This window comes from Labeo rohita, chromosome 2, assembly GCF_022985175.1.
Source record: "Labeo rohita strain BAU-BD-2019 chromosome 2, IGBB_LRoh.1.0, whole genome shotgun sequence".
NCBI lineage: Eukaryota > Metazoa > Chordata > Actinopteri > Cypriniformes > Cyprinidae > Labeo > Labeo rohita.
Window position 1 is genome coordinate 17499805 of NC_066870.1, and position 24856 is coordinate 17524660.

Genomic DNA, 24856 nt, shown 5'->3' on the forward strand with positions numbered 1-24856 from the left:
AGTCTCGTTCAGCAAAATGAACGAATCTTTTTCAGAGTAATTTCGTTCATTTTAGCAAAATATAATTAAAATAATACATGTTATTTCCCTAACACATCTACTGCTTACACAAACGTTGATAACAGTACAAACAAGACAGGACTATAATGCTATAAGAAACAGAAAAGATTAATTCATTGTTTATCTGGGTCTTTAGTCTATGATTAGCTCACCTCACCTCTTATCTGACAAGTTTTCAGGTTTGATTCGTTCGTTCATCACGTGACAGCCCCATAAGATGAACGAACGACTCAAAAAACCCGAAGACTCGAAACAGGTGAACTAATTCCAGTACAGAACCTAATAGGATGTTGCGCATGTGCGACTGAGCGAATCACTCCCCGAGATGACTTGTTCTTCCCGAGACGCATTGAAGATTCGTTCAAATTGAAAGAAACATTTAAGAACAACCCATTACTAATTCGTAGTATTGTGGACGCGCATCCCAGAGCCTGTGCTACGCGAGCTTATGTGCTTACAAAGTATACAATTTTTTATTTTTCGAAAAAAATGAGCGATCGTTTCGCTAGATAAGACCCTTGTTCCTCGGCTGGGATCATTTAGAGCCCTTTAACACTGCATTTAACACTTTGGAAGTTCAGAATCAGGGCACCAATGAAGTCCATTATATGGAGAAAAATCCTGAAGTGCTTTCCTTAAAAAATCATAATTTCTTTACGACTGAAGACACAAAGACATGAACATCTTGGATGACAAGGGGGTGAGTACATTATTTGTAAATTGTTGTTCTGGAAGTGGAGTTCTCCTTTAAGGGACATTAAAGTGCCCCTTTAAGCCATTTTTAAGGTTCCTAATATTGTTTTGGGAGTCTCCTGCAATAAGTTTACATGCATGAGAGGGCAAACAACACTTTAGTTTTCTCAAAACAGCATGTCAATTTGGTGTAAAGCTGCTTTGCAACAATATGTATTGTGAAAAGCGCTATACAAATAAATTTGAATTGAATTGAATTGAATTTAATATCACCTCATTTTCCAGCTATTCTCAAATGATTCATTTGAAGCATTTCAAAGATTCAGTCTCTCTAAACACCTCCTTTCCGCAGGGCTCTACACATACTTTTCTTTAAAAATTTAGGAATACAGCCACAATTTTAAGAGCATGTTCCAATGAATAATCAAAAAATCTGATCAATAATTAGCCTTCCCATTACGAGGTGATATTTGACTCCTTAAAGTGGATTACAGGGGAATTTGTTTTTACCTTTGTAATGGCATTTTCTAACTTTATTAAAAGTATGTCATCTCTTATGTAAATTTTTTAAAATAATTTTTAAGCTTTTTAAAATTTCTAATTAAAACTTAACGTTGCAAAAACACGTAGAAACCTTCAGAGCCCCCCTTAAAGAAACAAACATATGCTGATTAGGTCAGTCGCACATGGTGCTCCAAATATTTTTTCATAGTAGCGCAGTAGTTTGTAGTCCCAAATGCACCTGAAATGGTCGCACTGTAGAGCCCTGTTTCCATGAGCCTTCTCGGCTCTTACAGGTTGTGATTTCTCTCCATTTTCCAGTGATTCTTAAACAATTCTTTTGAAGCATTTTAAAGATTCAGTCTCTCTAAACCCCTCCTTTCCATGAGCCTTCTCTGCTCTGATTGGTCAGATGGTCCAGTCTGTTGTGATCGGACTACCATGTACCGCGTGTGTCAGAAACTATATGCCCATTGTCACAGTTCTGTATGCTCAATAGAAAATATAAAAATCTATTATTTATAATACTTATAGGTTGTGATTCAGTGTACCCAGCTGGTTCAAATAAACTGGATACTGAGTCATCTTTTAAGAGCAAGCGTTTTTGTGAGTCCTGCGTTGAACTCCAGTTTCAGAGAAGCAGACGTCAGTAAAATGGCGTGTTTGAGGACGGGTCAAGTTGTTTGCAGCCAGTAATGTAGAATAGAGGTGGGCATTATGCAAATGTGTTACACTGTTACATGTAGCCATCACAGAAGTGGGATTCGAATTACTAATGACTTGTTTAGGCTGTACAGAATCGATGCTTTATTTTGGAAGACTCTCATAGTCCCCTATTCCCATATTCACTCTCTGTTTCATTGTCAGATGTTTCATCTCATCATCAGTTATTCATTAGATTTTGGGATTCTGAGAATAGAACTGATCCAACAGTGTTTCAGCAATCGATCCGTTAGACGTCATAGACTTTGTAAAGCATAACTTTCAGCTGTATGACCTCTGGCTGAAATTTAGTCATTTTGTAAACCGTGAAAAGCTCTCAAAAATCACTTCATGAGAAAACCTCTGTTCTTTAGGATCAGAAAGTGGGCACGGTGCTTCAATGAGTTTAGTGTCCGAAGCATCTTCATAAAAAAGCGCTTTAGTTTCAGATGTGCTTTGGCCAACATGCATTTAGGGGTGTTTCTCTGGGATAAGAAGTTCTACCAATACAAATAAACATGAGCATTTCTGCATGTTTGTTTACGTAAACAGTCATTTGAGATCAAGGGGCTAATTCGGACATCTGTGGTTTTTGATGAGCTCTACTTGTTTGTTTTAGGTCTTAGGATTTTTCTTGACCACAGACAGGTTTTTCTGGAGCTCTCATCTGAAATCTGGCATATGGAGTTATCAATGTCTTTCTCAGACCTGATGGTTGATTACTGTATGTTTTATAAATTCTTTTGGCCATACTTGAGGTAACAGTGGTCAGTTCACTGTTGGTGAGTGTATGGAAGTATTCGGTAAGTGTGGTCACATTTACCATTGTTCTGCAAATTTTCAATAGGAAACCATGCCATTAGGAAATTTACATGAGGGCAAATGATTTCCCCGTACAGATTTCGCAATAGATTTCTGCTTGATTTGAAAGTGACTTCTCTTTAAGCTGTGCTTTATACATCACTACACTATTGGCAATGTAATTTTTTACAAAATTTTGCACATGTGATGCACCTTTAGTGTCTATATGCTTCCTAATGTACATATGTTCCTGCACAGATCCACTTAATGGAAAATGTCACTACTAATAATTTTGCAGATAATGTCTGTTTTACTTTTCTTAAAATTCCACGATGCCATTTTAAGGACTTACAATTCATTCAATTCACTTACAATACATTCATTGTAATGAACAAAAAAGAAAAAGGCACTGTGAAAGCTCTGTGCCATTATGCAGTGAGTTTGGCCTTCCTGCATGAATTAAACATAAATCATGAATTCTCGATGACAGCGTATTATCTCTGGTTTGGTCGGAGTGCGTAATTGTGATCAATGAGCACTCCATGTCCTCGGTGTAATAAAGAAAGTGTTTTTGTGGAACAGATATTTATGAGGCAATATACTTATTCTGTTCTCTTTTGCTAACCATATGAAACCACATGACACGCGTGGAAGAACTTTTTCCAAATCTTGAGGTTTAAGGAAGTTTCACTGATTTTATTCAGAGGGAAATATTTTTTTTTTTTTTTTTTTAAAAGTCTGTTTCTTACTTTTTTCCTAGCTCGGGAAGGTTTGTACCTGTTTTTTTAGGAGCTGTCATGTTACACTGCGTCTCTTTTCAGCGTTCATCTCATCTTTGAGATGTTCTTTTAAATCGCTCTAGAAGTTACAAGGAGAAGACAATGTGATGTCAGCCGCAACATCTTCCTGTGGAGGATAACTAATGTGAAATAACAAAGTTACGTTTTGAATTTCTTAACTGGTCTTTAAAGGACTGAAATTTGAGAATCAAAATCAGTGAACCAACGTTTAGAAATGAGCAGGATGTAGTAAATGACATGCGCCATGCTTTCTATGAAGTGGCCCTTTTTCTCATCATGGCTTGAGTCACCATGAATAATTGTGAAAGACTCTGGACAGCTGGAGGACTAACACCTGCCCGCGATCGCTGCTTCTCACCCTCCAGCTTGTGGGAAACCCAGCAGTGCTCTTCCTTCAGACCCTCGTCGTCTGTTTGGTAAGGGGTGTGGATGTGGTGACCGGCAGAAGGAACCTAAGTGGTATGAGCCTGAGTGTGAGTCAGCATTGCTCTGCGTTCTCGGACCGGACACTGATGTGTCTATCCTGGTGGACTGTGTCATCAGTATGCTGTTCTTCTGTGGCTGTCTATCATCTCTGTTGGATGGCCATACTACACTGTCACCAGTGTGGCGCGGCACTACGGTACAAGGAGCCAGGCTCGAGTTACTTCCTTCAGGGCGCCAGTCTCCAGTAGAATCCCCTATTTGTTAATATGTAAATACACAGTGTTCCCAGAATGCATTTGAACATGAATATTTGACCTTTCTGTTCATCAAAGAATCTTGAAAAGATAGTTTCCACATCTAAACTAAATGTGACAGATGATGTGCTCACCCCTTGTCATCCAAGATGTCCATGTCTTTCTTTTTTCAGCCGTGAAGAAATTGTTTTTTGAGGGAAACATTTTAGGATTTTTCTTCATATAATGGACTGCCATGGGGCCCCCGATTTTGAACTTCCAAAATGCAGTTTAAATGCGGCTTCAAACGATCCCAAATGTGTTTGTAAATGATCCCTGCCAAGAAATAATCTATCTAGCGAAACGATTGGTTATTTTCGTAAAATAATACAATTTATATAGTTTTTAATGTCAAACGCTCATCTTGTCTCGCTCTCCCTGAACTGTTTTTTTCTGGTTCATGACAGTTAGGGTATGTTGGAAAAATTCCCATCTCATGTTCTCCCTCAACTTTAAAATCGTCTTATATCGCTGTTTTACCCTTTTTGTTAAGGGTTTTTGATCTTCACTTTGCATAGACTGGGTCGGTACTTCTGCAGTGATGTAGGATGATTTTGAAATCATTTTTGAAATTGAGGGAGAAAATACGATTGGACTTTTTCGACATACCCTAATTGTCTTGAACCATAATATACAGAGTTCAGGGTTCAGAGTTTCTTTTTTTTAATGAAAATAACCGATCGTTTCGCTAGATAAGACCCTTCTTCCTTAGTTGGGATCATTTACAACTGCATTTAGGATCATTTGAAGCCGCATTTAAACTGCATTTTGGAAGTTCAAAATTGGGGCACCATAGCAGTCCATTATATGGAGAAAAAATCCTGACATTTTTCTCTCAAAAAACATAATTTCTTTACGACTGAAGAAAGAAGGACATAAACACCTTGGATGACAAGGGGGTGAGTACATTATCTGTAAAGTAAACTACTCCACATAGTGGAGTAATAAAAAAAATCCACATAGATTTATACATAGTTTTATACATATTTTGGACTATGTGGGGTGCCATTATTTTGATAATGTAAAATGGTTGCATTCGGTGAGCTACTGGCGCTACCTGTGGCTATTTTTACGGTAACAAAACTCTGAATACACAATTCGGGAAAATAAAATACTGATATGATGCCACATTTTGCAGCTTTTTTTTGTAATCAGTTGGAGGGCAATAAGAGAAGCGATGAAAAACTTCACTGCTTTCTTAGCGATAAGAAGAGGAGAAAAGAACGGGAAGATGTCTGTGGACTAGGGCTGCCCCCTAATAGTCGACTAACTGTTAGTTAACGAGAATAGGCTTGGTTGACCAAAATTTATGTCGCTTAGTCGAAAAAAAAAAATATCCACAGGAAGTGGCGAAGTCACGCAGTCCGTGACGGACAGATCGTTAACGGCTGGTCTATGTGGTAATACAATACTTTGGGCAGGACATCCAAACATTCGCTTATCATTCATCAACGTCCAATATGGCTTATCATCTAAAATATGTAAGTAGTAGCAACTTAACATAATCACTCAATATAACGTTAACCGAAAAATGTGCGCTATTCAAGTGTCTGTGCGAACTGTGGAAGCTGAACAGTAGCATTCTTACTGCATAACAGATGGAGGCGTCCGTGCGGTCATTTGCACTTAAAATACTCTGTCATTTTTGGTCATACAGATAAGGGTAATCAATTTTTTGAATCTGTAAAGACTACCCCGTTGGTGTGCACTCACAATACCAACAGAACATTGTGCTTTTGTAAAATAATGAAAGCAAACAGAACACGCTTTCTGCCGTCTCGGTCTGTGTGAACTTGAGCGTGTAACTTCGAAACTCCATTTATACTTGCCTGATAGACATAAAAAAATATATCTGTACAGAGTGAAATGTCTACTTTTAAATGAACCAATTCAAATGGAAAGCAAATATTCTCAGATTATGCATACAGGCGCATCCACTACTGCAGAGACAACGAGGCAGTGTTGCCGACTTCATCTCTTAAACTGAAAACAAAAAAAAAGCACTAGTTTATCAAAAAAATATTAAGTTAATGCAGCCTCCTTACTGTTTTTCCCTGACATCATTTCAGTTATTACTTCTGCTGGTGTGCTGTGGCAAGCTTTATGTACACACTTGAGTGCTTATTAGGCTATATAGGCAATTAAAGTCTCATTATTATGATTTAAATGGTTTATTAATAAACATGCGATTAGTCGACTAATGCTTAAAATGAACATCTACTAGTCGACCAGACATGGGGATCCCTTTAATAATAAAATACATTATGAAAATAGAACCCAGTTGTTTTAAAATGTAATAATTTTTCACAGTAACACTGTTTTACTGAATTTTCAAACAAACAAATGCAGCTTAAGAGACTTTTAAAAAGAATTAAAAAAATGTTGTTTTTGTTTTTAAAATCCAACAACACGTTTTTTTGATACGTTGTGCTTGAAATGTGTTCTTGTGCAGTCTTAAAATAAATGCCTCTTGCTTTGATATTTTGCAATGCAGTGATGATGCAATGACCTTCATGCCGTTTCATCTGTGGCTTAAGTGTTCGAATACTTTTTGGGGCCACTGTGTACAAGTACTGCAGTGCTCCAAATGAGAATGCAGCAATGGTCATGTGTTAAAACCGTCTAGACATAAAACAGCCTCAAAACCATTCATGCACCTAATGCAGTTTAGTGATAGATGGCATCTGACGGAGCTTTGTAAGAGCTAACTAGAGAGATTTACTTCATTTTACAGTCTACTCACGTAGTAAATGTGGAGATATATCAGCACTAGTTTTGACTTCATAAGCTCTGAAGGCTTTTTACATTTATAATGTGCTCACCGGGGCTCAGAGGTGAAGAATGTTTGATCCTCAGACTTGAATTATTCTGCTCTGGACTCTACTAGGGAAACTATACTTGTCTAGCTCATGCCAGCATGGTAACAAAGTGTCTTCTGGGTATTTGTTTCTTAATCAGACATGATTAAGTTTTTAAAGTCTCGTATGCTCACCAAGGCTGCATTTATTTGCTCTGAAATAAAGTAAAAGAGGTGAAATATGATTTGAGTTTTCTGTTTTAATATATTTTAAAATAGAATTTATTTCTGTGATAGCAAAACTGAATTTTCAGCATCATTACTCCAGTCTTCAGTGTCACATGATTCTTCAGAAATCATTCTAACATGCAGATTTTCTGCTTAAATAACATTTTAAAAACAGTTGGGCTCCTAATATATTTGTAGAAACCGTGATACTTTTTTTCAGGATTCTTTGATTAATATAAAGTCCAAAAAAATGCATTTATTTCAAATATGCTTTCACTTTAGATCAATTTAATGTGTATATGCTGAATAAAAATATTATTTTCTTTAAAAAAACTCACCTCAAATGTTTGAACTGTAGTGCATGTGCAGAGAAATTTTGGACCAATGGGATTTTACCCATAAAAACAACACGTGAATAGAAATCAAGCGGCCAACAAAACGTTCTGTCCTGGCATTTCTTATCAAGTCATGACTGGTTAGAGTTGTGGAAGAGTTGCACTTTTTACCACTGACTTTTTGAACTGTCCCAAGGAACACAAACTAATAAAATGTGTGTCTTAAATTCACTTTATGTCACTCTGAATACAAGTATCTGCCAAATGCATAATGTAAATGTCTGCACTAGGTCAGTGGCTCAGTTCCCATGCTGTCTGTGTGCCCTGTCGAGAGATTCTGCTCACCTTATCTAAATCCTGTTTGAGGCCTCAGGGAGGTTGAGTGAAGGAAAAGAGTAAGTGGAAAAAGGAGGTATGGAACACAATAAAAAGATGACCATGCGATATGATACATCTGCTGTGTAGAGTGAGGCTGGGGTCATCTGGCTCCCTTACTTGGAACTAAAATACATCATGGAGTTTGTCTGTTTGTGCACAAAATGCACAACATGTACTATATCTCCTGTCCTTTGACTTTTCTTTGCCTCTCATGACCTGCAATCAGTTAGATAAGAAAGTAATGCGCACTGAAGGCAGTCATTACTGTTAGTGCAGCAGCTGTTGCACTAAAGCATGATTATCAGTACACAACAATTTTTTTTTTTCCAGAGGCTGCTATGCTGTAGCAGAGGCCTTTTGCTGATTAGCTTGTTTCTGTCTGTAAGGCATTCATGCTGCTCTGATGTCTTCATACGAGTGTGAATAGTTACGAGCATCGCTTCATTGTTCCGTCTGACTGATGCAGTTTCAAAACAATAGACACTAATTAAGATTTAATTGCTAACTTCTGGTTTCTTCCTGCTGCTGCAGAAAAATTGGAGTACAATCTGCAATATCTCTGCCCCTCTTTTGGGGTGTAATTTATGTTCCCAAAGAGTGTTTAAGAGCCTTGGAAATCATTTTGGAAGATAAACTGCATTGTAGAATTAGGTCAGTGGTTGTTTCTGTTAGGCTATGAAATTAAATTGAAAAGAACAAGAGTGTGACATTTTGTGTTAACCGTTTTGAAATGTGGGTTTTTAAACTGCCAAGTCAGATGTGGTCTGTTGTTCTGTCTGTCTGCACTACTGTTCACATTTTTGGTGTCAGTAATTTAAGTATAACCGAGTATTAACTTTAAAAAACCTTCAAACCTGTTTTAAACAGGATTTTATCAAGCCAAGATAAAAAAGTATGTGTTTTAAGTGTTTTAATCCCACATCATTTAAGTTTGAATTGAAATCCTCTTTGCTACTTTGCTAACTAATTTAACTGTATTTTAAAGTAGACCTATTATGCCTCTTTTACAAGATGTAATATAAGTCTCAGGTGTCCCCAGTATGTGTCTGTGAAGTTTTAGCTCAAAATACCCCACAGATCATTTATTATATCATTTTGAAAATGCCTATTTTGAGTGGAAGCATGTTGCTTTAAATGCAAATGAGCTGCTGCTCCCCGCCCCCTTTTCCAGAACAGGGCTGTGCCTTTACAGCTCCTATCTCAGATACTCTGCTAAAAAACATCTGTTTGGTTTTGATTATCATGTCTATTATGCTGAAATCATGCATTTTAAAGCGGTCATATGGTGCGATTTCATGTTTTCCTTTGTCGTTGGAGTGTTACAAACTGTTCGTGCATTTATAAGATCTGTAAAGTTGCAAAGAATAAAGTCTCAAACCCAAAGAGATATTTTTTTATAAAAGTTAAGACTTAGCCACGCCTTCCTAAACCAGCTCATTCAAACACGCCCCCACAAATCCACATCACGGTGTGGTAAGATTTCCATAATAATGCCCAAGAAGGCGTAACTTTTATTCTCGCTATAGTATTGTTGCGAAGGCGTTTGGCTTTGTTTGGCTTTTCAAATGAGTACACAGCTAGAAATCAGTGACTAAGTTATATTTGCAACACTGTTTCAGAACAGTACAATGCAAATATTCGAGTATGTACTGTTTCCTGAACCTAGGAGAGTAGCCTACAATGCCAGCTGTACACTATAACGTGGGGCAATTCTAACTTTGCAAGGACAGTTTGGCGCTTCTGACTCGCAGCCTGTAAGTACATTTTCATATTTAAAGAATTTCCTACTGGCTATTCAAACGCGAGTTTTGAGCAGTGTAGAGCAGTGCTTGTTTGTCGCTTCTATAATCACAAATGCAGACATTGTGTTATGTTTACGCGGCACGGCGCAATGCGTAAAAAGACAGTATGAGTCATTATAATCTGTAATTGTATCTTCACTGGATGCAACAAATGCCTAATTTATAATGGGTTTTGTTTTTGTCTTGTTGCGCCAGGACACGGCATCACAACATGGTAAGGAGTAACATTTCCATCACACGCTTAAGGTATTCGGCCAATCACAACGCACTGAATAGCTAATCAGAGCACACCACGCTTTTTCAACCCCTTTAAAGCCATATCAGTTTAAACTTCTGATATATGGTTTCGAAGCACGTGCATAGAAAGCGGCTGTCATATGGCATGTGAATACTAAACTAAAGGTATGAAATTCTCGTCCAAAATTTTCACACGTTAAAAAAAAATAGATACGAGCTCATGTTGTGTCAATCACGTTTACGCACTGCCTCCGAATCTTTCGTCCGTTATAATCCATAGCAAGCATTTTAAGAAGTGTTTGGACAATTCTGAGCCACTGTGACGTTTTGTGTGTGATGAATACAAAAAAACGCATGTGAAAATGTCAGACTCGTCAGTGCCTATATAGCCTAGTGGTTGGCGCAGTGGCATATAGCACTTCTGGCCGCTCTGGGTTCTAGTCCCAACCCGAGGACATTTGCTGGGCCTGCTACCCCCTCTCCACCTGACACTTTCCTGTCAGTCTCCACTGTCCTGTCATTGAAAAAAGCACGAAAAGGCAAAAAAAAAGGAAAATTTTGGACTGTGCAAGGACCTTAAATTCTCTTTCATGTCTTATTGCGCTTAAACTGTCAAATACTCACAAGTTTATGTTAAAACTCAAATGAGTTACAAAAACAGTTATGTCTGCGAAGGTAAACAGTTCGGAAAGAAATCGCATGTTTATATTAGATCTGTGTGGCAGCAGTGTATTATACAGTAAATAAATGAGTAAATCCACTGCTCTCTTGTCTCCTCTGGGACTCTAAATAGTGTTCTGTGCTCATCTGTGCAGTCACCAACAGAGCAGTTAGCATTCTCTGCTTGAAGTTTCACCATGGCGTTAGAACTGTTACGCCATTGTCGCTTGCTAAAACAGAATGGTGCCACCATGGGTTGAAACGTGCAGATTAAGGGGTGGTAATATTGTAATAAGATTTCCTTTCTACATCATGGGGGAGTGAAATCTTAGCAGCTCGTTTTTTTCAAAAGCTTGCAGAGAAAGGCTTACCAAAAAATTTACTGGGTTATTCTTTTTCACGTTTTCTGAGTTGGTAGATGCCACCCCGATCATAGCATTTAAACATGGAAAAAGTTAGATTTTCATAATATGTCATGTTTAAAATGCATTCTCCTTTCAGTTCTGAATAACAAAAGCATCTTTGTCTGATTCGGGAGCATGATTTGTCAGCCTTAACTATTAACAACCCTTAAAATTAGAGGGAAATGGTAGGTTGATAAGAATGTCTGATAAGAACTAACCGTAAAATCTAATTGTTGATAAGGGTGTTGTTCAAGCACCAACAAGGATGCTTATTCAGGACTCTCTTGATGTCTTTCTTTGGCTTAATCATAGCTTGGCCTTGTTTGGTTTTTTTGTTTTTGTTTTTTTTAATATGATTTACTTTTGTTGTACATTTATGTGTGGAGTAGTTTCAAAAGAAAACCAGGCAATTATAATAGTAGTCGTCGTGATAATGAAACTGATTCAGGCTCTGTTTCTCTTTGATAATTGTATTCTGCACTCCATTTCATTCCCAGTCTCTCACTCTGAATAATAATTAAGCACTTCATGACACATTTTGCAGTGTTTGAAACATCCATATTTCCCCTCTTTTCAGTGATATCCTTCTCTCTTTGCCCCTTCGGCTGCGAAGGGTTAAGTGTGCGCCGTGGTCACCGTGTGAAGGAGTTAGTAGCCAGCGAGTGTGTAATCCTTCCTTTATTAATGTATTGTTGTCAGGGGGGGTCAGGTTCTCTCTTGCAGCGACAGCTTTTGAAAGTCATTACTCAAGCGGAGACAAACAAAGCTCACAGCAGGCCCCCCTTCGACAACATGTGCACAGTAACAAGACCGGGCCTGACCGCTAACAGGAGATGGCTCACACAAATTCCCAATTTACCTTCCAAAGGGAAACCTTTCCAGTCGCAGTGAGTCCTTAATGAGCGCTTCTATATAGTATATCGGTTCTTCATCCTTCAACTCCTAATTGGGCCAAATATAAGCAGACCAGCGTGTTGTGATTTATTGCTCTACCTGGCAGATATAACAAGATCTGTTTTCTTGTTGAGTATAGCATGTTGAAGGTGTTATTTCGAGGAAGATGCTCCAAAGCTGCCAGCGTCGTATAGCCTCGAGTCTCGAAATTGAAAAGCACTGGCAGATGTGACAGGACACGGGTGCGACTTCTCAGCGTGCGACTGCTACAGTGTAATTAAACATGGAACGAACGTACGGCGTGAAAGCGACGGGATTAGAAAGATAATGAGGCCGCTGCTTCCTCGTTCCTCATGCTCCTGCCAGTGGAGTGAGTCTCGAAACTGTGGGTGGATGTTGTCTTGCTTTCCAAACTGTGTGTTTTGCGTTTTATACTCTGCTTTCTCCATAACAATCAGTGCATGCTAATTACAACATTAAGCTGAGATAAAGACTGTTGCCTGACAATTAAAACTTAATCATCTAGGAACATTCATCTCAATTTTCATACAGCGCTAGCCATCCCAAAGCAGCTACGCCCGCAAACCAGGGAGGTCCTATGGAGTAAGAAGACTCCCATCGGACATATAAGATGTTTGTATGGGCGTCCGCACCCGATGAGTGATGGGAAGGTGTGAAGGCTTCTGCTTTAGCCCCCCCACCGTCCTGGAAATAGACACGGCAGGCATAGAAGAGAGTGCAGGATCATGTGTTGATCAGCCCATTAAATTGTCATTAAAAAGTTGCCGCTTTGCTACAGTCCACACTCTTCCTGTCATATTGAGTCTTGCCCGACTTGACAACCAGATACGTCAAAGCCCACTTTGAATGCACACTATGTTATTGAGAGGCTCTTTTTGAGGTCACTGGAGCTGAAGAGTGTTATCTTCTATGATAAACAAGTTCTTCGGTGTCTGTACCAAGCCTTGGCTGTGGAAAGTCAAAGCTGCCCATGGTAAACAAGAACATACACGACCACAAATCCATTGTCATTATATTTACTTTGAACCTATGATATTTAAGAAAGAAGTGCCTGCTATTCATTTAACCATTGTTCAAAAATTGAGTTAGTCCACCCAAAAATGAAAATTCTGTCATTAATTACCCACATGTCGTTCCAAACCCGTAAGATCTTCGTTCATCTTCGTAACACAAATTAAGATATTTTTTATGAAATCTGAGAGCTTTCTGACCCTGCATAGATAGCAACACAACTGACACATTCAAGGCCCAGAAAGGTAGTAAGGGCATTGCTAAAATAGTCCATGTGACATCTGTGGTTCAACTATAATGTTATGAAGAGAATACTATTGGTGCGCAAGGAAAACAAAAATAACGGCTCTTTTGTGTCTTCGATGCATGTTTATGAGAGTTCCACGACGTATGAGAACTATAATTTTAACTGTTTTCGAAATAATTCTGAACAACTGAAGAATTAAAGTCCTCATGAAATCAGAATATTGGCTTTTAGTATGAAGTATGTTATACAAAACTCTGATTCTCTGATCAGAGTTTTGTATAATAGTGATTAATTGGATTGACCTAATGAAAAATTGCATTATAGAAGAGCACAGTGCAAACAACTTGTGGAACTAGTATGAATATGTTAGCCTTAAAGGAGTTGTTCTCTTCCAGAACAAAAATTTACAGATAATTTACTCTTGTCCCTCTTGTCATCCAAGATGTTCATGTCTTTCTCTCTTCAGTCATAAAAAATTTAGTTTTTTGAGGAAAACATTTCAGGATTTCTCTCCATATAGTGGACTTCAATGGTGCCCCTTCAATGGAGATTTTTTTACTTCCAAAATGCAGTTTAAATGCAGCTTCAACGAGCTCTAAACGATCCCAGTCAAGGAATCAGCCTTATCTAGCAAAATGATTGGTCATTTTAAAAAAAAAAGACAATTTATATACTTTTTAACCTCAAATGCTCATCTTATCTAGCGCTGCGTGAACTCTGTGTATTTTGGTTCATGACAGTTAGGGTAGGTCGAAAAACTCCCATCTCAATTTCTTCTCCAACTTCAAAATCGTCCTACATTGCTGTTTTAAATTTTTCAGTAAAGGGCATTTGATCTTCTTTGCATGTTCACTTTGTAAACACTAAACACTGGGTCGGTACTTCTACAATGATGTAGGACGATTCTGAAGTTTGGAGGAAAAATGAGATGGGAGTTTTTCGACATACCCTAACTGTCTAGACTAGATTGTGGCTGTCATACGCTGTCAAATAGCGTTTTTAAAAGCTATTGGCTGTTTTTAAAAATGGGGGCGGGGCTGCTGGATATGTCCCGCCTTGTCTTCCTGTTTTAGTTGAAATCACGTCAACACATAAAATAAGCCTGCGTGTTTCAAAGCACTTCAGTTTAAGGAATGTAGCTTCATGTGACCTGTTGGGGATGTCTATTGCTGTTTCATACCATGGGACTTTCTCTTACCTCATGGCAGGAAAGGGACATTCAGGAAATGTAATTTCCTCTTAAAGACATACATATTACTGAAAAGGGGAAAACCGTACAAGTTTCATGATCCTCAGAAGTAATTCCTGGCATCATGAAGCCATTTGACTGTTTATGCACTTGATACACTGTATCTCTTTGTCTTGTTATAAAAGGCATTGGCTGTCATTGTAAGGCAGCACCAGCTTTTAGCATAACTGGCTGGGCAAGCAAGACCAGTCCATTGTGAACAGTGTCTCCACACAGAATATAGAGGGTGTGGGTTGTCCCTGTAAATCGCACTCTCTGAATGTTTTTTTGGGTGCCACCTTTCTAGTGCCCATCTGTAACATATCCATGCTGAAACACGTCAACCAGAGACCATTGTTCCAATGCTGTGAGGAAATATAAACGTGCAGTGCATTCATGAGTCCATATTATGAATGCAGATTATACTACTATAAATGCTTTCATGCATGGCTGTAGTCAGAGTTTATATGAGGTAACGTTCTGGTAGAAATCCTGGAGACTTGTTCTCTGCTGTTGCTCTGCTGAGACACAGAGAAGACAAGGCTTTAATGAGGCCTGCTGTGAGAGGAAGAAAAAATGGAAGAAAAACAATAGGGCCAGAAGGAGTGAGAAATAAAAGCAAGAGAGAAAAAGTAAATGAACTGGAGAATAAAGGAGGTTGAGACATACAAATAATGAGCTCATTCTCTTATACGCATTGTAATAAATATGTCTAAGGTTTTACAGTGACTCATCTGTTGACATAATTATCATTTGAGAAAGGGAGATTGAACAGTAGAGACATGAAATGATTATTTATTCATGTCGCTGATGTCATTTTTCTGTGCACTGAAGGAGAAGATTTGAGAACTTTCATCTGTTAAGAAGATGGTTTACCCAAAAATGAAGTGTTCTATATTTCTTCAGTAAAAGAAATGTGAGTTTCAACGTAAAAACTTAAGTTTAGCAGCTGCCTTAAAATTTTAAGTTAAATCAACTTAAAAGTACAAGTAATTTTAACTCATTTTATTGTAATGAGTTAAAATGACTTTTAGTTTTAAGTTGATTTAACTTAAAATTGTAAGGCAGCTGCTGAACTTACGTTTTTAAGTTGAAACTGGTGAAAACTTTGGTGAAAAGTTTTTCTCCATACAATAAAAGTTATTAGGGTCTAAAACCACACTAGACAGTTTACAGTGTTTTTAGTAGCATGTGGAAGCGGGAAGTCTGCTCTTGTGCAAGTTGTTGGTTAGTTCTGGTCTCCAATAATACAGTCCAGAAATTTGTCATCAGAGCACTACAGGAAAGGTCCTTCCCTTAGGAATGTTTCAGTATTAAACCTATGGTACAACTGTTCATTTATGGCATTTGTGTATTTGAACTGCTCTCTCTTGAGTAAACTCACTTTATAGGGAAGAGAGACAGAGCGCGGTTTGTTGTCAAAGAATGCTAATAGTGTGTCTGTGTACTTTCATCACAGGCTCTTTAACAGCTTCCACTGATGTGGGCCTCTTTGAAGATGGCTTAAGGGCTACATTGATAACACAAAGACCTAAGATACCTGAGGCTTAGGTATTTTTTATAACCACATGCCAGCATTAGGTTTCACAGCATGTCATTTTAATTTTTAGTTTGTATTTGTATGAAAGACATAGTTTGTCACACAATTTTTTTGTGGTTAAAAGTGTAGCATGCTTACTATCTAATGAAGAGATATGTTAAGCAAAGACAATCTAAAATCTGCAGTGTTTAAAATATATAACATTTCACGAGTTCGCCTGCCTATCCGGTCCTGATGGTTAATGGAAAATAAAATTGGCTTGCTGTCCTTAATGGAAGCTTGAACCCGAAGCTCGGCTTGAGCACCGAGTTCAACCCCGCATTGTGGTAATAGAGGAGGAAAAGGGGAGGTGGAGAGATGCCGGAAAAATTGACGCTGGGACGGTGCAGTAAGAGCTGGTTATATAGTCTTGTAATGATGATTGACAGGACTGAATGATTAGGCTCCTCCCAAACCTATGTTTGGAGCTTCATTAAAGATATGCCCCAATTGTGCAAATAACATCATCATCCAAATACATTAATATAACTGTTATGGCTGGATGATATGACCCATAATCAAAATCTTGATTAATTCAATGTTTTACCTTGATTACAATTAATAAACAATTATTTTTATTTTATCATTATTTTTTATGCCCTCATAGTTATAGATGTGAATCTGACTCATGAGCGCTATTGCATGTGATCTTCCTCTCAGAGATCTTGTCCTATCACACAAGTATTTACTCCAGGTTCTTTGCATCTAAAATGCGAGACGCAGCACTTACAGTGCGTTCACATGGGGCATTGGCGTTAACGCTTCTCGTTTACTTTGGATGACGTCATGCGTTGCCAAACTGTATTGTGGATCCGTTGCGTCGCACCACTGGGATTGCTCGTGGCAGAAGTTGAAAAACTTTAAACTTTTCAAGCGTCAACACAGGCATTAGCCTTAGATCGCCTTATGGAAATACCCCAGTGCAGACGCTAGCCAATCACATTCTACGCTAACACCCCATGTGAATGCACCGTTAGGAATGGTATAAAAAATGAGTGCAGCGCAGAATGCCTACTCCGCCATGTTGCCATCAAATACAAAAGTTGCTGTGCCAGCCTACTACTGTAAACAAAAACTCGCAACGCTTGCCCCACCTCCATGTTTTTGATTGGTCCACAGTTTTGGAACTGACAACTTGACTTGATTAGCAGCACAGCGTGCAGCAGTCACGTCCATATCGCGCTAACTACACATAGTATGTTTTTAATGGCCAAGTATTAACAGGATTAAATATTATAATTATAGGTAATATATTTCGCTCAGAGGTGGAAACATCCTTTCCTCATTCTCCTTGTGTTTCCTGAAGAAGTGGAACATGCATGTGGTTATAGACAACTTGGATAGACGCTGTAAATTTAGCCTTGTTTATAGTTTACTAAAACAGCTGAAGGTTGCAATAGCACAACCAAGACCCTGAGAGACTTGTATTTCATTTGATCCTGAAAAACTGCTTAATCTCTCCCTTTAACCCACTTTTGTCTTTCTACTCACAGGTGGCTTTCACATTGGATTCTTAAACATCTGATTCTGGCTGGGGAAGCAAGATAAAGACAGAGAGAGAGGGTTGAACATCTGCTGAACACATCAGCGGAAGTGCTGTCACCAGGTGGGCTGTATGCTGTGGCTTTGGAGACGGAGCCAGAGGACTCCTTTATGCCCACAGGCCTCGGCTGTCCAAAGAGGGGATGATCTGGAGCGCTGCACACAGGCCTATCATTAGGCCATCGGGGCCCATGTTAAGGAATGGATAGTTTTGCCGCTAAATGTTACAGTGTAACTTCCCTTTAACTATGGGGCACCGGTGAAGGATTGGTATGGAAATTGTTTTTTTCCTTTGGAATCATCTAAAGCAGCAGGCTAAGGAAAGCAACTTTTATTTGTTTTTAAGGAATTATATAATTTGACATTTTTATATAAATGTGTCTACATAGCATTTATTGTTTTTAGGTGACTAGCGTTATATCACAAAGCAGACTTTTGGATTTATAAACAAAGACCATGGCGGCTACCTATCGCATTGTGGTCAGCAGTATTAACTGTTATAACAGTGTTGTGATTGACCGTCGTGTCCAGCACACTGTACACTACTGTAATGGGCCCTGTGGTGCACTAAAACATGGACTGAACTGCACAGTGGCTCACCGCAGCACTTGTGCTGAACTTCTTGATACCCCCATATCTAGAACCTGCTCTGACCGGCCCATTAGCATTCATGAGTCCAAAACAATGGAGAATGGCAACACCGGACCTGGAGCCTTCTGCGATGACTACCACCAGGTCGTCCCCAGAGTTAAGAAAGGATCTGCCATCCAAAGCTCAGCAAGCCTCAAGGATATTACAGGGGAAGCTATCAACCTGGCCAGTGGAAAAATCAAGGAGTTTTCATTTGAGAAGATAAAGTACTCTTCCAGCCACGTGACTTTCAGAAAGGGCCGTAAGGTTCGGCCAGACTCTTTCAGCAGGAGGTCCACTGACCTAGATATCATCTATGGTCAGTTCACAGGCAACGATGAAAACTGTCCTCCTTTTGGACTGTTTCAGAAATCTGTACTCGAAGAGCATAAGCTGAGTCGCAGTGCATCCCTAGAGCAGAACCTAAACAGTGTAGCCACACTCTACCTGAACAGCCTAACTGAGGAGAACCTAATTACTCGCATACTGGAGAAGACCAAGGCAGACAGCAGTGCCTCAGGAGAAGACATTAAAGCCTGTTTGGACATTCTCCTCAAGTGCTCAGAAGATCTGAAGAAGTGCACGGACATCATCAAACAGTGCATCAAAAGAAAGTCGATGGGTGGAAGCAACGACGACTCCGGGAACCCTGAAGTCATTTATAAAAATGTAATGGCTCGTCTCTCCAACTATCTGAAGAGGCTTCCTCTTGAGCTGGAACAGGGGCAAGGTGTGAGGCAGGAACACAGCGAACTTGCCGAACTCGTCAACAGCATACATGGGCTGCAACAAATCCCATTCTCCCCCATCTTTGGCAATGAGCAGCCTCCGCGATACGAGGACGTTGTTCAGTCTCCTCCGCCCACAAAGCCTCGTGCTAAACCCTCCCAGCCAGAACCTCCAGAAGGCTCTAGGGATCATGCAGTCAATTTGAAACCTATTCAGAGCCCCACTGGTTTGTCAGCGCGTACACCTCCATCAACTAATGGGTTTCCGCACGGCAACTTGCCTTCAGCCTCCAGTAGCACTTCAACGCCTTATATCTGCCACCACACAGTCTCAACCAGCCGACCGGACACATTCTCTTCCACAAACTCTCTTTTGTCTAGCAGTAGCGAAAGCATCTGTAAGGATGCCATGGAGGCTCTGTATATTGAGGAGGAGGATTCGGATGTGGGAAGGATGCCGGACAGGGCAGTTAAAGGGGATGGGAAGCACAGCTGTAGTATTTCGGAGTCCAGACCGTTCTCGAAAAGAACCACTGGCTACTCTGAACCTGGTGGTGGTGTTTCAGATAAACTCCATGAACTTAGCAGAAACGGAACTGTGTTCAAGCCTAAAAACGACTCGACGATCAACCAGATGTATTTGCCAAAAAGCACAGATTCTAGACTGTACTCCAGATCAACTTCACATGTTAATAAAGGGGGAGCCGATGACATTGATAAATTGCTGATGGATCTCGAGTGTCTTTCTCAGAACATGCAAAAGGAGCCTCCACTGCCCCCTAAACTTAAAAACTGTGCCCAGCAGACAGGTTCCCCCCAGCATTTGATTGGTAACTCGGTGGCTAAAGATCTACCAGTGCCAGGTTTGTCTGGACCCTCGGTGACCAAGCCCTCCGAAACAGGGGTTGAGGCCACCGAAGAGGATGACGGAGCTCTGCTGCTCAGGATTCTTGAGAGCATTGAGAGCTTTGCTCAGGAGCTGGTGGAGAGTGGAGCTGGGAGAGGAACTCAGTCTAAGGAGCGAGAGGTCATGCGTCTTCTCCAGGACACGCTGGCCAGTACCAAAGCAGAGGTGGCTCCGCTCCCGCTGCCTGTACCTCCGACTGAGACTGTATTTGCACCAGCGCAAACACCTAAATGCATACCTGCACCAACACCCTCAAGTGCAACTGCTGCCGTACAAACCCCTGCTTCTACTGTAAGGGACACAGGCTCAACTCTTCTCATTCAACAGACGCCTGAAGTCATCAGGGTGAGTTCAGCTAAACTAGGTCTACAGTATTTAAGGTTTTCAAGGCTCTTGGAGAATCTGTGCAATGTGTATCAATGGTAAAAAAAACTCATTTTAGAGTCTAAATGTCAGATTCTTTAATGTACCCTGGGTGTTGTCTGCTTGAGCATCAGTGGCTGTTTGCAGCTATTTGTGAATGTTGGGTTTGAGTCTCTAAAATGTCTTCAGTGGCAAAGCTGGATTTCAAAATCTTTAAGCTACTCTGGGAATGAAGTCAAATGCAGAGTGTGTGAGGAAATCAAAGAACTTACAGTACATGGAGAATTTTTTAAGAATAGTTAGCAGCTTTATGGTAAACAAAGGACCCATAAACAACTATAAAAGAAGACTACAGACAGTCTTTGATGATCAGCGAGATAAAACACAATATTAAGCACCAAGGACAGGTAAAGTTTTACAGGATAATTGGGTAAATTCAGTTATTTTGTCTTGTATTTTGTCTTGATTTGTTACGTCAAATCTTTCAGGTTTTAAAATTTATATATATATTTAAGGGCTGGGTATTAACACAAATTTCATGATTTGATTCTGATTCACATACTTTAGATTTGATTTTCGATTCAATATTGATTATTTTGGATATATATCAGGTACAGTACATGCCAAATTTTCTCAAGGGGAAAAAAAATCTCTCAACTAATTGACTAATTGTGTTAAATATACGTATGAGTCAGTTGGTACTACGTTACTAAAATACTGAAGGTAAAAATAACTGATTTGTATACAAATAATTAAATTACATTCATTTAGGTTTTAAAAACAAAAGGTGTTTTATTTTAAGGTGTCCTTGTTACACGTTATAATAACAATAAATTATGCATAATTACATGCAAGTAACACTAATATTTATATATATATATATATATATATATATATATATATATATATATATATATATATATATATATATGTATATGTATATGTGTATATGTATGTATGTATGTATGTATGTATGTATGTATGTATGTATGTGTGTATGTGTGTGTGTGTGTATTTTCCAGATTTACCAATGGGCATTTATTACGTAACATATGAGCAGAACTGTGTAAAACGTAAGCACAATGAAAAATGGAAAATCCAGTTTACCATTAGCTGAAGCACAAAATTATAGCCTTCTTGAACAGAAACCATTACATCAAATTACCTCTTTGGAATACTCTGGTATGTGCATAAACTAAAACTTTTTTTAGGCAAAGTGAAGTTTATCATGAAATAAGAAGTGAATGGGTTTCCATTCAGAACCTTCCTTCTTTCTCATATTTTGATGTCCAAAATTTAACTAGTAATAGTAAGACCAATAAAATTATGTAACAGCCTTAACCTGTTACTCCTGGGACAGATAGCAGGTTGCAGAGAGCTTGTTGCAGTCAACTGGGGGGTCAGTATCATGTGTCTTCTCAAGCTGGCTGTCACCTTTAGTCCATTTTTTCTGCACATCCATCATGGTGGGGATGAAGAAAGCACAGTTTGTCATACTCTAGCTCAGGGATCTTGGGTGAGACTCTGGCACATACTGGACATACTTGTTTATGAATGGCTTTTTTAAAGCGTGAACTTCTTATGCACATTTCAGTGCAGGTCAATGAAAAATGTGTAGAACGTACGTGGAAACTGCATAAAAGGGCAGCTCTCCATGCCTTAAATCATCACTTAGTGCAAGTCTCAGCTCTGTTGTCAAGCTGTTTATATCCTCAGTCCTCAGTCCTCAGTCCATGTCAGTCCTCGCAGCACATTTAACCCTTGCTCTTTATGCGTCCTCTGTTCTACCTCTCTCCCACCCTTTATCTTTTTTCCTGCCTGGTAAATCCTCACTTGTTTATTTTCCTGGCTTTGTAAACCAATACCAGCTCAGGATCTATCTCGGGCCTGCTATTTATGACGTTGCCATGACATCTGTCAAGAGTGGAACCCCCTTAATAATGGGGCTCCTCCTCCAATCCTATTTCTGTACCTGCTCAGTGCATAACTAAAAACCCTTAAGGTTGGATGAGTCGCATACTTGTGCACGAACATGCACGTACACACCCCAAAGTGCACTGAAAAATGTCGTAACGTCTGAAGATTTAGGTTTTGTAGAAATGCGTGATGAAGTCAAATAAACCAGTGTGCGCAAGACTATAAATACAGGACATTTTATCTCGAACAAGATTGATTAGTTCACGATTAAAGTATGCAAGTCGTTCTTTGAACGTCAGCTTCGTTTTAAAGATACAAGCATGGTATGTTTAGTTAGAAAACATGCATGTTTTCATAATACGCACGTCCCCCGGTAACGGTCTCTCATTGGCCCACGTGTTATTTTGGGACTGAGTTGTGATGCTGTAGCCATGCAGTTGGTGTGGAGGACACGCAGTCCTTATTGGAGAGCACTGGTAGGTCATAGGAAGAGCAGGCAGTGGGGATTTTGGCACAGACACTGTTAATGGTGTTGATTTGCCCAGGGCACTTCTCCTCCTCCTTGTCATCCACAGACAAAGGTGTCAGGAAGACTAAATCAGCTTACTCCCCGCCTACTATTTCATTCCGCTAAGAGACTGGCTGTCGCCAGAGGGAAAACGGACCCAGTGTTGCCGTGGGGGTCACGGCTAAGTTTGGGAATAGCTCTCTGCTAACCTGATCCCCTCTCTGGCACCCGAGGGAGCAATAAAAATAAGAGCGCTACGCCAGGAGCCCTGCCCACTGCCCCATTTAAACACAAAGCTGCCAATCATGGAGATAAACAAGGCCGCGGAAACATTAGACCTGTGCGTTCTGTTGTGTCATACCTGTTTGCTGTTTACGATGGGAATCTAGGGTCTTGTTTTTACCACGGTGCACCTGCAGCGCTTTCCTCGTTTCATCTAATTTTGTTCCTGCATGTGTCATCACAAACACAAAAGCATTGAACGGATCAAGATGTGGCCCATCTGTCATGTGTCAGCATCTCAGCATCTAGGGAGCCAGCTCTAGAGCTAACAGTTGCTGTTGTGCGTTGCTCCTAGACCTGAGTGTGGTCTTTTGTTTGTGCGTCTCTTTCCGTCTCATGGCTCATTGCTAGACCAAACAGCAGGTGAAGTTGAAAGTGGACGCTTAATCGGGTTTAGGTCTCTTTGCCTCTGTCTCAGTGCTGACAGGGTAATCTGTTGCTCCGGATGCTCGGCTAGTGCTTCTCTCTTGAGATTGCTTATTTACTGCTTCTCTACGTTTCTCGGATTGTGCGTCGTGGGGAAACCTATGAAGTAAAGATATCAAGTAGGCCTGGAGATGAAGGTGAAGGTAATTGAAATAAGTCTCAACTGGGTTGTTAAATGGCAACTAGTAGCATTTTCCCATAATACTTTAAAAATTACGAAAATCAGTTCACTGTTCAAAGATTCCCACAAAATCTGGGTTGCAGTCTGCAGTTCCTGTAAGATGGGTGCAGTCTATAAAGTCTCAAACACAATGTTACACAATATATTGAAACCATTTGGATATGTAACTGTGCATTTCCCCTATTTTTACATTTACTTTGGCATTCTTTAACACTCATTTATTTAGTTAATTTTAAAGTTAAATATGAATCATATGACTTTAAAGTTGAAGTTAATTTAACACTGTTTTTCATTCCTTACTCTATAATGTTATGATGCATAAACTTGTAGCATTTAAATAGACTGATTTTAGGTATTAGTGTTTTGGTTTTAAATTATTTAGACAAAATAATGTGGAATTTTAATTTTACATTTGAAAATCAGTCAGCTTCCCTATATTCTAAAACATGCTGGGTTAAAAACAACCCAGTGCTGGGTGAAATATGGACAAACCCAGCAATTTGTTGGGTTGTTTTGACCCAGGAAGTGAGTTAAATATTTAACCCAGTATTCTGGGTAGTTTTATTTAACTCAACTGTTGCTTCAAAATTACTTTATTTCTTGCTTAGAATGAACCCAAAATAGGTTAAAAAGTAACATTTATTAATATGATCAATAAATGAACATTTATTTAAATATTAATGAATGATGATTTAATAATAAACATTTTTTTAATTGTTTATTGATAAATGTTCACCTTTTGATTATTGCTGATGCCAAATACCTCAAGTGTGTGACAGAAATGTTATGCCCCTTACCATGTTGTGATGCGTGTCCCGGTACTGATTATAATGACTTATACTGTGTTTTTACGTGTTGCTTTGTGCTGCGTTGTTCCGTGTAAACATAAACCATGTCTGCATTTGTTATTGGTAGAAATGACCAACAACAAGTAGTACTCTACACTGTTCAAAACTTGCATTTGAATAGTCAGTAGAAAATACTCTAAATATGAAAACGTACTTACAGGCTGTGAGTCAGAAGCACCAGACTGTCCTTGCAAAGTTGGAATTGCCTCACTTTATAGAAACAGCCTTTGTGCACAACCAGGGTTGTAGGCTACTCTCCCAGGTTCAGGAAACAGTCCTCTGTAAAATTCGCTGCACACACTCAAATTTTCATGGTACTGTTCTGAAACAGATTTCCAGTTGTGTACTCAATTGCAAGGCCAAACAAAGTATTTTTACTTTTACAACGAAACACACAGCGCCTCCACAACATGGAGGTGGTTGCAAC

General features: G+C 39.3%; 1 protein-coding gene across 3 annotated transcripts in view; it reads left to right on the plus strand.

The window, feature by feature from the left end:
* ppp2r3a (protein phosphatase 2, regulatory subunit B'', alpha) overlaps window positions 1-24856 on the plus strand; it is a 107617-nt gene that overhangs the window by 48668 nt on the left and 34093 nt on the right. For all 3 annotated transcript variants that reach the window (XM_051130136.1, XM_051130156.1, XM_051130146.1), the window contains one exon: window positions 17591-20249. In XM_051130136.1, the coding sequence (XP_050986093.1) occupies window positions 18096-20249 (2154 nt within the window). In that variant the 5' untranslated portion in view covers window positions 17591-18095. The remainder of the gene's footprint in view (window positions 1-17590; window positions 20250-24856) is intronic.